Raw genomic sequence first — 13,865 nt, forward strand, 5'->3', positions numbered from 1 at the left:
GGGGTTGACTCAAGATAGGTTGAGTAAGTTGGACCTATACACATTGGATTTCAGAAGAATAAGGAGGTGATCTTATTGAAACATAAGATAATGAGGGGGCTCGACACAGTGGATGCAGAGAAGATATTTCCACTCATAGGGGAAACTAAAACTAGGGGACATAGTTTTAATAAGGGGCCGCCCATTTAAAACTGAGGGGGAATTTCTTCTCGGGGGCTGTAAATCTATGGAATTCTCTGCCCCAGAGAGCTATGGAGGTTGAGTCATTGAATAAATTTAAGACAGATACACAGATCTTTGAGCAGTAAGAGAATAAAGGGTTATGGGGAGCGGGCAGGGAAGTCCAGGCTCAAGGGGCTAGGTGGCCTACTCCTGCTCCTATTATGTTCTTAAAATAAAAGGTGGTAACTCTAGAGAGCATCCTGAAGCGCTCAAACAAGTTCTCAAACACATCACCAACTGCCTTGGATAAGGGGAAGAAATGAGAGACTGTTCATGCCTAAACCAGTGGACCCAGGACCCTTTTAAAGCTAATGACAGCAGCATGGTAGAATCTTGGGAACATGCTACCTGTACCAAGGGGATGGTGGACAAGGAAGTTAGCACTTAACTGACCCATATGTTCCAAAGCCTATTCAATATTACTGACCCAATATTAGAGTTACAGATCCAGCTACCACCCCCTGGTCACAACAGAGCACCTCACACCCATCAAAGGTATTCCACATTAAAATCTCTAAGTCAGTCATGATATTCAAACATGATATACACACATGCAGAATGATTTTAGCCTTCACTTTCATTGTGATGGCAATTGTTAATACCAGAGACCCCAAAGTACTATATTTAGAAGTGGTGCTTAACACTTGTAAAATGGAGCCATATACCCAAATACAATTTTTCCTCACTATTGCAAGAGCTACAGAGTAAAGCCAAATCCAAATTGACAATTTTGTTTTCACTAGCTGTAATGCACCATGACAACAAGAGTCATACCTTGATTGTCTACTTTGTCATCATCTCTCGGCGGTGAATACTTTGTCCTCCTGGTTACACGTTTTGGCAATCTTTTCCTCTTTAAGACATCACTTAATCGTCTGAAAAAGCAATAATGTTTCATACAAGTCATTAAGAACTTCTATTTATATAGTGCCTTTTCTGAAAAGTCCTAATGCACTTCAATGAATTAAATGCATAGTCCCAACGCATTTCACAATGAATTAAATGTGGCATTTAGTCATGTGGGTAAATTGGGCAACCATTTTACACAGCAAGGCCCAACATGCAGCAACGAGATAAATTAATCTATTTTTCCGGCGTTGGTTAAGATAGCAATGTTGGCCGAGAGATTAGGGGAAAGACAGCTTCATGAAAGGTAGTTATATCTTTGTGCTTACACATCACTTTGCTTTTGGCAGCAGTGACATGCTAAGGTTTACAAGATGCCTTCATCAGTCCAATTGAGTGTTGATGTAAGCTGGACTACTTCCAAGAGGTGCTCTAGGATTAGCTTTACACAGCAACATCACAGCCAACATAAAAGTTCTCAAACTTGGTGACACTTTGTGTCAACGTTCTATTCTCAGAGCAGAGAGAGCACACTGAAAATAACCATGGGTCAAAAATTTGTAGTTTGAATTGTTAACAGAAACTAGGTCAGGTAACCTGGTCAGAAGTAATCAGTTGTATATTATATTGTCAATCTTAAGGCTTTATAACCAATTCTTTAACAAAAAAAAGTCAAAATGTCTTTATATTTCCATACAACAGCTTAAATTTAAGTATAGGATTGTCTGCACACATTACAAGGAATACAATGTTTTACTGACAAGAATGTGACATCTATGCCCACATCAATTTTTATACCGAGCATTTTAGAGACACAGATTTTCCACTAACTGTTCAGATCCAAGAATAGACATGCAAGGATCTGGGATGTTCTTGTTGCATTTTATTTTTTGGTTCATGAAATGGTCTGATCCTGCATTTCTCAATTTTGTAGATAACTTCATTGCCTTCTGCGTTGGTCTACTTCCAACCAGCAAGTTAAAAATAAACGTTGCGGTTCCGCAGATATGTATCCTTTCACATCACTGATTAAAGTATGGATTGTTAAACTTAGAATTTGCCACTTTTTACTAGTTATGTAGCCTTGGAATAAATATTACCTTGAGGCTTCACAGTTGGCTCAGAGTTAGCACTTTCCCTCAAACATCAATAAAACTGGTTATTTGGTGGTTTTGAGGAACCTTGCTGTGTGCAAATTGGATGCCACATTTTCCTACATTACAATAGTGACTTCACTTCAGAAGTCCTTCACTGCCTGTGAAGCACTTTGGGATATCCTGAGGTTGTCCAACATAAGTTCTTACTTTCTTTACTTTGAGGATCAGCTTGTGTTGGGAGTTAATTAATAATGCATTGTCTTGAGACTGACAAATGTGGAGGTCTAGATTCATATTACCTCAAGCATATCTATTCAAATGTAGCAACATTAAACAGCAATTTTATTTCCAGAAAACAAAAAGAAAAATATCACAGGGTACAGGGGCATTTAGAGCACAAATGTAATGTGTACCTTGTTCCCATCCCACTCGCCCATTTCCCCTACCCATGAAGTTCAGAAGGAAAAAAATAGCACAAGAGATGTACAAAGACATTGGATCAATGGAAAGAAAAGTGACCTTGTCTGACTGGTAAAAGTTGCTTTCACATTTAACCAGAGCAGATTATTTCACCAATTTGTGTCTCGTCATTGCTGGGAACAGGAGATTGGGTGAAAATGTGTTGGGCAACAGAAGTCAAATATGTCAGTTTAATGCATGCCCCATTAACTCTGCTGCTCAGAGGAACATATGCAGCATGCTCTGTATCTGAAACAGAATAAGTATGAATACAATTATCCAGGCTTTGGAGCATCGATGCTCCCTAGGTCTTAATCCGTGAATCAAGCTAAATCCACCCTAGATTAAAGGAACATGATAACAGCTGTGTGTGTGAAGTGATCTTTGCAGTCTTCATGTGGAAGAGAATTCTGAAGGATTACTTTACTAACATTAGTTCCTACAATTACTTCTAATTTGGCAACACCACTAAAGGACAGAATGATGGGATTTGGAAAAATGTCACAATGATGCAATAATTGATGTACTGGGGTTGGGGCAATGACTGATTGGGATGGCAAAAAAAGGCATTGCAATTTGCAGCTAGCTATGCTGATATTCAACACCAGTGAAATTAGAATGTGTACTTTCCTCACCATTAACATCCCTAACCTTCAGTGCAAAAACAGGAAAAAAGCAGCTCTGGGGACTTGAGCACATAAATCTAGGCTGACACTCCAGTGCACTGCTGAGAGAAGAGAGAGAGAGAGAGAGAGAGAGAGAGAGAGAGAGAGAGAGAGAGAGAGAGAGAGAGAGAGAGAGAGAGCTGCACTGTTGGAGGTGCCGTCTTTCAGATGAGATGTTAAACCGATGCCCCGTCTGCTCTCAGGTGGACGCAAAAGATCCCATGACACTATTTCGAAGAGGAGCAGGGGAGCTATTCCCGTTGTTCTGGCCAATATTTCTCCCACAATCAACATAACCAAAACATTCCAGTCATAATCACATTGCTGTCTGTGGGAGCTTGCTGTGTGCAAATTGGTTGCTCCATTTCCTACATTACAACAGTGACACTCCAAAAGTACTTCATTGGCTGTAAAGTGTTTTCAGATGTTCGGTGGTGGGTGAAGAGCTATATAAATCAAGTCTTTCTTTAATATCAAGCCTGAAGACAAAGTGCTTTATAGAAAAGATTTTGAGAGGTGTGTTCAAGGTTATAGGCAAAAGCAATTAGTTCAAAGTACTCCCCATTGTCTAGTTAGAAGATACAATGAAGATATGGCTCAACTTTGTTTTAAAAAGCTGCAGATGTGACAGAAGAGTTTGCGTGGCTTTAAGGTGCTTTGATCATGTCAGAGGGAGGATTCCCATATTCAACAGAGTGGCTCAATTGATTGCAAGATTATTCTGGGTGAGTCAACCCTTAAAAAAGAAACCGAGTTGGGATGAAAGGTTATTGACCTGAAACGTTAACTATTTCTCTCTTTCTCCACAGATGCTGCCTGACAGAGTAGACTAGGCCTATATTCTCGAGTTTAGATGAATAAGTTGATCTCATTGAAGCATTCACAATTGTTACAGGGCTTGACAGGGTAGATGCAGAGAGGATGTTTCCTCTGGGTTGGGGAGTCGAGAACCAGGGGTCAGTCTCAGAATAAGGGGTCGGCCATTTCAGACATAGATGAGGAGACATTTCTTCAGAGGGTGGTGAAACTTTGGAATTCTCTACCCCAGAGGGCTGTGGCTGCTCAGTCGTTGAGTATATTCAAGATAAGAGATAGATAGGATTTTTGAGTATTGAGAATCAAAGGATATGGGATGATGCAGGAAAGTGAAGCTGAGGTAAAAGGTCAGTCATGATCTGATTGAATGGTAGAGAAGGCTCGAGGAGCCGAATGTTCTTGTGCAACAGCCCTATTAAAAGTCTTCATGCAGAACCATAAAATTGCATACTTCAGAACCCAAAATAGGATCGTCCTTGAAGCATCCTTAAAAAGGTACCGCATTGAAACTACATGACAGTGAGCTGACCCTGTCATGAGCAGACTTAGACATATCTGGAATTAAGCACTCATGATAATGAATTCTGTGCTAGCTTCAAGTTGCATCATGTGCTTGATCTGAAGAATCCAAGTTTGCTTGGGCATTTCGAATGTGGTTGAATTAAGTAATGCTCAACATGAGGCAAAGGAATGCCGTCACCAAGACAAGTACTTAATGCACTGGGAGCTGGTGTCAAGCCTATTCGGAATACTATGTTTATGATCTTGAAAATATAAAGTTCCTAGCTAGCATTGCCTATGATATAAAATACCTTAATGAAAAAGACATCAACTGCAGATCGCTGCAATGGTTGACCATGGGGTATAATGTCCCGGACACAAGCTAAATTACAAAATTAACATGCGGTCACTTGGGTGAGGTTAGTAATTGATCAGATTAACCAAATACCATGTTCACCTTTTCTTTACTTTCCCCTCCAATCGATATTCAATTTTTGAACTCTTTCAAGCCTCCTTTAAATCACTAGAATAATGGTAACCAGGTAGGCGCTTAAGATCGCAACAGTAATGCAAGCGATGGGACTCTAGATGAAGTATTGGCCAAGTCTTCCAAATGAAGGATGGACTTTATATAACTGCTTGCAACTCCAAGGACGAGAGTTGATGATAAAGATAGAGGTAAATTTGATCTTGAAGATCTAGAACCCAGACCATAAATCCAAGTATAGAGTGTAGATACTGTAGAACAAATTTTCCACTTGGCATGGAATATTTGTCTTATTTTGAATTAAAACTGTACTCCAAAATCTTACCAGTGAGGCATCTTGATCAAGTCACTACCCTTTCTTTCAGGGTGGTTTTCCACAGCATTAGCTACAGCAAAGAATATTTTTGTCATGTGGAACCCAAGTATAATACTACTGCTGACAGAAAAGACAGTACAGAATGTGTCCTTATATACAGCAATATTGGAGGTGGTGTGAGAAGAAAGTTGGATGGCTAGGTGTTAAAGCAACATCTCAATTTTCACTTGGGTCATAGCCTTATTTAGCTGCAGAGGATGTATGACTGAAGAAAGGCAAAATTAAAAATCTAGCATTCAGTTATCGTAACTGTTGTGTTGGTGTAAAGTTGTTGGCTTTGTACCAATGCTAGTTGGTGTGAATCAGGTTGAATCAAGAGAGCGTCCAACCTGATACTGGATGTAGCAAGACTCCTTGGAGGGAATCTCTCCTTGCTCTGCAACCAGGTTGGGTCATAGCTCCAGTTCTACACAAGTGTAGTATCTGTCAAAAGCATACCCTGAACCTTGTAGTGCCATAGTGCAGGAAGTTTGATATAGCTTGAATCTCAGTAAAATGAGATTTCAACAATTAAATGCTAACTAGAACATTAATTAAATGAAGGTGTTGGTGTCAATGTGCCTGGACCAAACTGCAGCTCATTTACTAAGACATCAAAAATGGTCCCTGCCAACAAGTTCACATATCTGACATCAGAGAATAGAAAAACTCAAGTACAGTACTAACTTGATAGGAAAGCAAGGTAGTTTGTTGCATTCATGTGGAGATTTCAACTTACCCTTGTGGACTTAAGTCCAAAGAGTCATCCATACTTTGGAAGCTGGGTGATCCTAGATCAGCAACTGTATTGCTTGCAGCAGTGGCTGTGCTAATTGTGGCTGTAGTACCTAGACTTCCTATCCCACTACTACATGCCTTGGGAGGGCTGGTAAGTAGAGTCTCAGACTCTGCTAAATTTTTCACCTGATGCATCACACCTTCCACAAAAACAAAAGTTATAATTAGTATTTTGTACCTCAACGTCCCAAAATGGACAATTTTAATTAGAAAAAAAGTTATGAGAACTCAATACTTCACAGCCCTAAAATTAAATTAAACTTTTGATGTTAGTAATAATTGTTAAAATTGAGAAACATGTCCACAACATATAAAAAATATTCAAGTTTTGCAAACTTCTTGGAATATGTGAAGATGCTTTACCTTCTCTTCTGAAGTAAACGCTGAATATATCTGGTAACTTCTGCATTAAAATCTCTGCCATCTGTAGTGCTCCTACGACGATCTTGAAATCTTGACTTGATAGCATGGAAGCAATGTGGCTGTTGGGTTTGGGCAATGAGAATGTCAGTTCATATAGATGCAAATCAGATTAAGCGCTTAAAGTACCAAGTAAAAAAATTACGTATAAAAAACTTATGGCACACATTCGTGAAATTGGTTTTGAATTGTGAAGTATATTTGTAGAAACTATAAAAAAGGACATACAAGACGACCAGGAGGTAACAAATCAAAACTAAAGCTGAAAAAGTGTAGACATTGCCTCAATTTAAGATTTAAGGTTTGGTCAAGTAGTTCTGCATAACATTAAAAATAAGATCAGTATTTTCACGTCACTAATTGCAGTTTAAGATACAGCTCTGCCAAAGCCCTGTTTTGCAGGCACAAATGCAAACATTACTCAAAATTATCTAGTTAATGTTTATACTTTTATAATTAAATACATAATTCGCAACAGTTGCAATATCTCCAAATAAACAGAATTGAAACTTTCATACTAAACATGCCATGGGCAGGGGCAGAGTGGGAATTTTAATAAATTGATCAATGCAAAGTTAGAAAAGTATAAAAGTATACCTACTACAAGACATCGCTTCCAACTTACGAAAGGCACCACTTGTCTGAATGCCAACAGGAAGATGCGACTCCATTAAGAATTCAGATGATCAACATTTTTGACTGGCCTTAGTGCCAACAGGGAAGCATCTTAGAATCATAGATGGATACAGCACAGGAGGCTGCCATTTAGCCCATTGTGCTTATACCAGCTCTTTGAAAGCTATCCAATTAGTCCCAGTGTCCTGCAAATTTTTCCCGTTAGAGTATTTATCCAATTATTGAATCTGTTTCAGTCACCCTTTTGGGATAATTCCAGGTCATAACTTGCTAGAGTTTTTTTCCCCCCTCTGGTTGCGTTTCTTTTGCTAATTACCTCAAATCTGTGTCCAGCACTGGGACAACTCATCCGATAATATTCTCCTTACAAATTTTCAATATTCAAGCTCGAAATTTTAATAGTTTTAGACATTACATAAAGATCTTCAAGTACAGTATTTTACATTCAATACCCACCTGGAAACAGCATGATTTTTTAGCACATCCTTTAGAAGTTCAGCATCAGCAAAATAAATTATTCTAAGAATTGCTCTAAGGCACTTGTGTCTGACAGCAGGTCCAGCCGAGGAACTATACACTTCATACAACACACCAAACAATGTCTTTATAAAGCATTTAGCCAGGTCTGGGTCCTCCCTCATTAGCTGAGCACGCGCATCATCCTTCCTCGCTTCAGAGTGACCACCTATATAAAAAAAGCATAGGCTTCAGATTGCATTTTTCTGAAAATCCTCATATTTTCAGTGACAAAATTGATCTAATACAATGCAATTGACTCAGCTACTTTTAGGTTTGAACTCTGGGGAAGTTCTGTCTCAATTGTGAGGGAATGAAGGCAAAATGTTAGTCTATTCCTAAACCACCAGTCACTTTTAGCCATTATAAGTACATCAAAGCAGCCAGGCTCAACTTAATGATCAACTTGTATTAATGATCCTCTTGGCGGCAGCATTAGTCTTTTACTCTGCACATTTTTCCTCAGCAGAAGCGGATTACACAAAACATCATGAGGTGCTGCAGAACACTGCTCAATAAATATCTGAATCTACATTATAGGAACCTCAATGATGCACAAGTAATGTGTACGGTTTTAGGAGGCACAGACAATATAGAACTGAGTTAATCTGTTGATGCTGCATTTAGTGACACCACAAGTCCCAGGCAGAATAGAGATGATTAGGTGTGATTGACAGTGGAATTACCCAGAGGCCACTGTGCTGTAAGTGACCGATTGTGCAACTATCCTCCACTCCATTTTGCTGGAGAAAAAAATTCTGCTTTTATTGGGAGACTGTAGATCAAGAGATCGATTTTCTGCAGTTTGTAGACTGTTTAGACTACTTGCTGCGTCTCACCGTAAATCCCACGATGCTTCCAATCGATTGAGTGGTGTAAATATTCATTTAAAAAATATGTCAATTTCAACATTAAACACAAGGTTAGGTTGGCAGCATTCCTTTCAAAAAAGGTTTTGAAATGGAGCTAAATTTGAGGTGGATACGGTGAAGTCAAGACAGTCACATGGCATACAAACCAAGGACATCAGGAATTTCAGTGCCAATGCAGATCACTAAATTGGGCAACTAAAGCCAGTTATAATTGAGTTTCTGTCTGTGCTCACTGCAGCAACGTTAAGCCATGTATGAAAGGGCAAAAGGCAACCATAAAGTCTCGGCTACATCCAAGCTTTGTTCTAGAAAACACTGGATCATATGGGAGGACACAAATACACCTGATGCTCTCATCTATTTACAATGCACAGATAGAAAGGAAATGACACTTAATCCATGACAATGATGCCTCAGAGTTTCTTCACAAAACTTTATGCCACATGGGGAAAAATCAACTGCAAACTACTTTAAACATATTTAAGTAGTGCAACCATTGAGCAATGTATTAAATCTTGTAACTCACACCTACTGCCCATTGCTATACTAATCTGGAAATATTCTTATCAAAAGTCTTTAGTATGCATAACTTGCTCAAGTTCATTTTACCATTCCCATTTGAAAACCATTTTGATCATAGTAAACAAGTTTCTTCAATTAGCCTGAAACCTAAAGCCCATGTCAAAGCCGTAAAGATTTTACCAGAACTAACCCAAGACAAGACAATACTGGAGAACAAATACACTCTGGCCATGCTGCCAGTTACAGTTGTCAACTCTGGCTCAGTGGTTGCACTCACTTGAGTCAGAAGGTTGTGGGTTCAAGTTTCACTCGAGACTTCAGCACAAAATCTAGGCTGACACTCCAATGAAGTACAGTACAGTACTTTCGGACAAGATATTAAACTAATCTGCTCTCAGGTGGACGTAAAAGATCCCATGGCATTATTTTGAAGAGCAGTGTAGTTTTCCCCGCTGGCCTGGCCAATATTTATCCCTTGAACACCACAAATCAATTACCTGGTCATGACCACATCACTGTTTGGGGGACCTTGCAGTGTACAAAATTAGCTGCCATGTTCTCTCTGCATTACAACAGTAACTACACTTTGAAAGTACTTCACTGTCTGTAAAGTGACCCAAGTTTGTGAAAGGCACTCTCCAAATGTAAGTTCGATCTTTCTTCTAAAACATTCAACTTTATAGTTGACTAAATTTGACTACTGGCAAGTCTATGGAGGTTTAAGATGAATTTGCTAGACAGTACTCACCAGTGTTCGTGTTGGCCAATGGATTGGGTTTTCTCTGAATAGCACGGGCTGTCCCAGTGTCCTCATTGATCTGCTGCATAGAGTTAAAGTCAATAGTATAAACTCGACCCAATGTTGACAAGCTTATTTCATCCTCACCCACTTGATGGGCTGCCTGTGAACAATGTGAACAGACTGTCAAAGCATACAAAAAAGGATTACTGCAGACTTAAGATCAGACTGCTTGCCAGTGTGTCCGAGGCATTTTGGTCAATATTTACCAGTGTATGCGGGGCACTTCAGTTCCAAGCTTGGAGCGCCAGTTCATATGCACATGTCTCCACACATCACATACATGCCTGCACTTAAAGATGTGCTGAGTTTTGGAAGTCTGATTTGATTACATATACTAACAGACAGCAAAAGTGGATGTGCATCATGACTCACTGAATTATGAAAGCTAGAACAGCATTAAGTGATTTGCCAAAGCATACACATGACTGAACTGGGATAGGTCTCAGTTAAAGGCACTTAGGGTTCAGTGACTCCACTAGGATCTTCACACTGCTTTTATAACTGAATACAAATACAGCATGAAAGTTCAAGTTCATAAGAGGGGCTGAGGCATATTCAGAAACAAACAGAAGTCACTCCTGTGCATTACTTTGACAAGATTTTGACTTTAGGTGTGCAGTTTTCACTTGTCAGGGAATCATTTGACAAATTTATCAGAGGTAGATAAAGGTTTAAGGGCCGAGATTAAATACAAAAGTAAAATACTTTTAATTCAAGGCAACTTAATACAAATAATCAGAATTTTAATTGTTAAGCACTTAATTACCATTTATTTATTTACCTTGTTTAATTATTGAATAGACTGAACAGTAAATATATATATTTTTTTTTTTAAAACTGTTTGCTGGCAACCAACTTTAATATAATTTGAAACATTGTCATTTTAGTCCTGTTTGGTTTTCTAGGGTAAACAGACTGTAAAACAGGAAATTAAAAGGGAATTGTAAAGGCTTAAGTAATTTTATTTTAAAATTCTCAAATTTAAAACAAAAACTAGGATATTTTTTGATTTAAAAAATCTGTTGCTTGGGCTGTGGATAAAACTGGAAAGGCAATAAACCTAGGTAGCTTGAAGGCCGTAAGAGTCAAATACAGTATGGGACCGCAGTCACCTGTATGTTAGACCAGGTGGTGGCAACAGGACTTTTTTTCCCTGGTAGCAGCCGATAAATTCCATGGGCTAGAAGTTGCACTGGTTCACCGCCCAGTTTCTCGGCAGTCGGGGCCGTTTTGGGCGCGAACCGGGTCGGCAAAAAACTCCCCAACTGAGGCACGCCGGCAGTTTCGAAGTCCCGCTGGGGAGCGGATTGCTAGCATGCATCATCCACAAGTGCGGGTAGTTGATGCGGACGGGAGCCTGAAGGTAGTTTACCCAGCCAAAACCAACTTAAATGTAGACGCCAGTTATGTCACCGTAATCCGATAGCCCCACGCACAATCTTTCTCATCGCCTTATTGGAACATTTTCATTTTGAGCTATTTATTTTGGGTTTCGCCCTGGCGTGATGTGGGTGAGCAGGAACCCATAGGCAAGTTGAAAAAAAGTTTAAAAAACACCCACGAGAATCAGTGGAGCTGGGCGGTAGGCCTACAAGAAAAAAGGTAATTGATTGTTTTTTTACTATTTATTTTCAAAATCCGTTGGTGATTTAATTTTAGTGTGTTGGGAATGTTTGATTTTTGCATTAGAATTAAAAAAATGTTTTTAAAAAACCTTTCTCGTGTTAAGCCCAACTTGCAGCCTCAGGTAAATTAAAAAAAAAATGTTTTAATAGATTTTTTAATTTCTTGCCCATTTTCGAGGCACTGCCCAATCTAGCCAAAATTGCACTTTTTCAACCAGAGTGGGGGTGCAAGCTCCATATTTTTCACTGGATTTTTTTTTCCTGGAAAGTTTTTGCCAGAGATAATCATCCCAGCTTTAGCAATTTTTGGGGTGGCAAACAAGCACTGGCAAGCTTTGGGGAAATTCTAGCCCATTATCTTTTTTCATTGAATTCAATTTCATGGTGTCAGATTTTGCAGTCAGCAGCAATCCAACAGCATGATCCACAGACTTGTGGGCTTTTGCATTGGAACTTACTGTCATTAGAAAGCCCTCTCTACAGGGGATTTGCATCGGTGTGAACAGGGCAAAAAACTACCAAATTTACACAAAAAAACAATTATAACCTAATGAGACTCCACACACTAAGTTAATCATCAGTACCAGAGGTCAGCGGAAGTTGCTCGATTTATACTTTAGTAACGCCGAGTGCCGCACTTATTTTTAAACTTTAAAATCTGGGCCAAGATCTACAGCTTGCACGCCCCGTAACCACCAGGCAATGGTACTAATATCACTGCAAAATGAAAATATGGAACACATTTCCCACTACTCCGCACCATGATTTAATATTCAAAACTATTATACCTCAATTATGCGACTGTCGATTCGGTTGTATGGATGCCACAGACCTCGGTCATCACGCCATTGCCATATTGCACCATCTGTATTTTGAGCACTTCCCTTCTTTAGCATGGTATCAACAGCAAAAATTCCTTCTTTGGGTAGACATGGCATCAATTCACTACAAAAGAAATGCAGATCAGATCTTACCACAATGTATAAACATTTACTATAAAAGGTTCAGTAAATAGTATTAATATTAAGTATAGTATTTATTATCTTACAGAAAAACAAACTCAACACTTACCTAGATAAACCTACATAACCATATGTACAAAAGTAAATGCCCCACTAAGCAGCAAAATTAAGATTTGATAAAAGATCTGCCCTTCAAGGATGTACATCATAATTCAAGGAATTATGTTCATGGAATCATACAGCCTATTGTTCCTGTGCCAGCTCTTTGAAAGAGCTATCCAATTAGTCCTACTCCCCTGCTCTTTCCCCAAGAGTTAATTGTTTTGGTTAAGGCCAACAAGAGTGGCATGTGGGCTAGGCTAGAATTCAGTATTTCAATTGTAACTATCATTTCCACTTTGTCGTCATACCATCTCCAATATATCAGTTTCAAAATTGATCGATTATGTCCAGGTTATTCTAAGGAACACAGACATTCAACTCATTTTAGACAACAGTGAAGACATAAAAATGTAATCACATTAAACAAAGAATCTCACCAGATAAGGGAAGTAAGTTCATAAAGTTCTTGTGGACTTCTTGGTACAAGGTCAATTTGTTCTTGGCAGCTGCCACTTGAAGCTCCGCAAAGCAAAAAACGAAGAGTTTCTGCAATGTCTGGAGAGGAAAAGATCAGCTATTACCTTTCCATTCAAAAAAACAATGACCTGGATATAGAGCTTCTGGAACACCATCCCCCACCCGTGGTCAATGCTTTTTCTCAGATGAAACATTAGATGAGTACAGGAGGTCTGAGCTTCAAAAATCAAGCTTCATCATTGAATTAAACTAGATTATTTAGTCCTTCTTACAGATACTATGACTTATATAGATTACTTGTTGCAAAACTATAATAGATAACCCAAAAGTGGTCTACTTGAATGATTTACAAAGCATTTTAAAGAGCTGCCATTAACAGTTGAAGAAACATAGAAACATAGAAAATAGGTGCAGGAGTAGGCCATTTGGCCCTTCAAGCCTGCACCACCATTCAATATGATCATGGCTGATCATTCACCTCAGTACCCCATTCCTGCTTTCTCTCCATACCCCTTGATCCCTTTAGCCATAAGGGCCACATCTAACTCCCTTTTGAATATATCTAACGAACTGGCATCAACAACTCTGTGGCAGAGAATTCCACAGGTTCACGATTCCCAGTGAAGAAGTTTCTCCTCATCTCGGTCCTATACAGTTGATGGGACTGAAGGCCGATAAATCCCCA

General features: G+C 39.1%; 1 protein-coding gene across 12 annotated transcripts in view; it reads right to left on the bottom strand.

Annotated features, from left to right (window-relative positions):
* trip12 (thyroid hormone receptor interactor 12) overlaps window positions 1-13,865 on the bottom strand; it is a 152,471-nt gene that overhangs the window by 50,135 nt on the left and 88,471 nt on the right. For 9 of the 12 annotated variants that reach the window (XM_070883850.1, XM_070883849.1, XM_070883856.1 and 6 more), the window contains exons 17-23: window positions 13,141-13,258; window positions 12,428-12,584; window positions 9,961-10,114; window positions 7,759-7,987; window positions 6,610-6,728; window positions 6,188-6,386; window positions 997-1,097 (exon numbers count right to left, since the gene is read on the bottom strand). In XM_070883850.1, coding sequence (XP_070739951.1) covers window positions 997-1,097; window positions 6,188-6,386; window positions 6,610-6,728; window positions 7,759-7,987; window positions 9,961-10,114; window positions 12,428-12,584; window positions 13,141-13,258 — 1,077 coding nt within the window. The remainder of the gene's footprint in view (window positions 1-996; window positions 1,098-6,187; window positions 6,387-6,609; window positions 6,729-7,758; window positions 7,988-9,960; window positions 10,115-12,427; window positions 12,585-13,140; window positions 13,259-13,865) is intronic. The other 3 variants (XM_070883860.1, XM_070883859.1, XM_070883857.1) reach the window with 1 other exon arrangement.

This window comes from Pristiophorus japonicus, chromosome 6 (genome assembly GCF_044704955.1).
Source record: "Pristiophorus japonicus isolate sPriJap1 chromosome 6, sPriJap1.hap1, whole genome shotgun sequence".
Taxonomy (NCBI): domain Eukaryota; kingdom Metazoa; phylum Chordata; class Chondrichthyes; family Pristiophoridae; genus Pristiophorus; species Pristiophorus japonicus.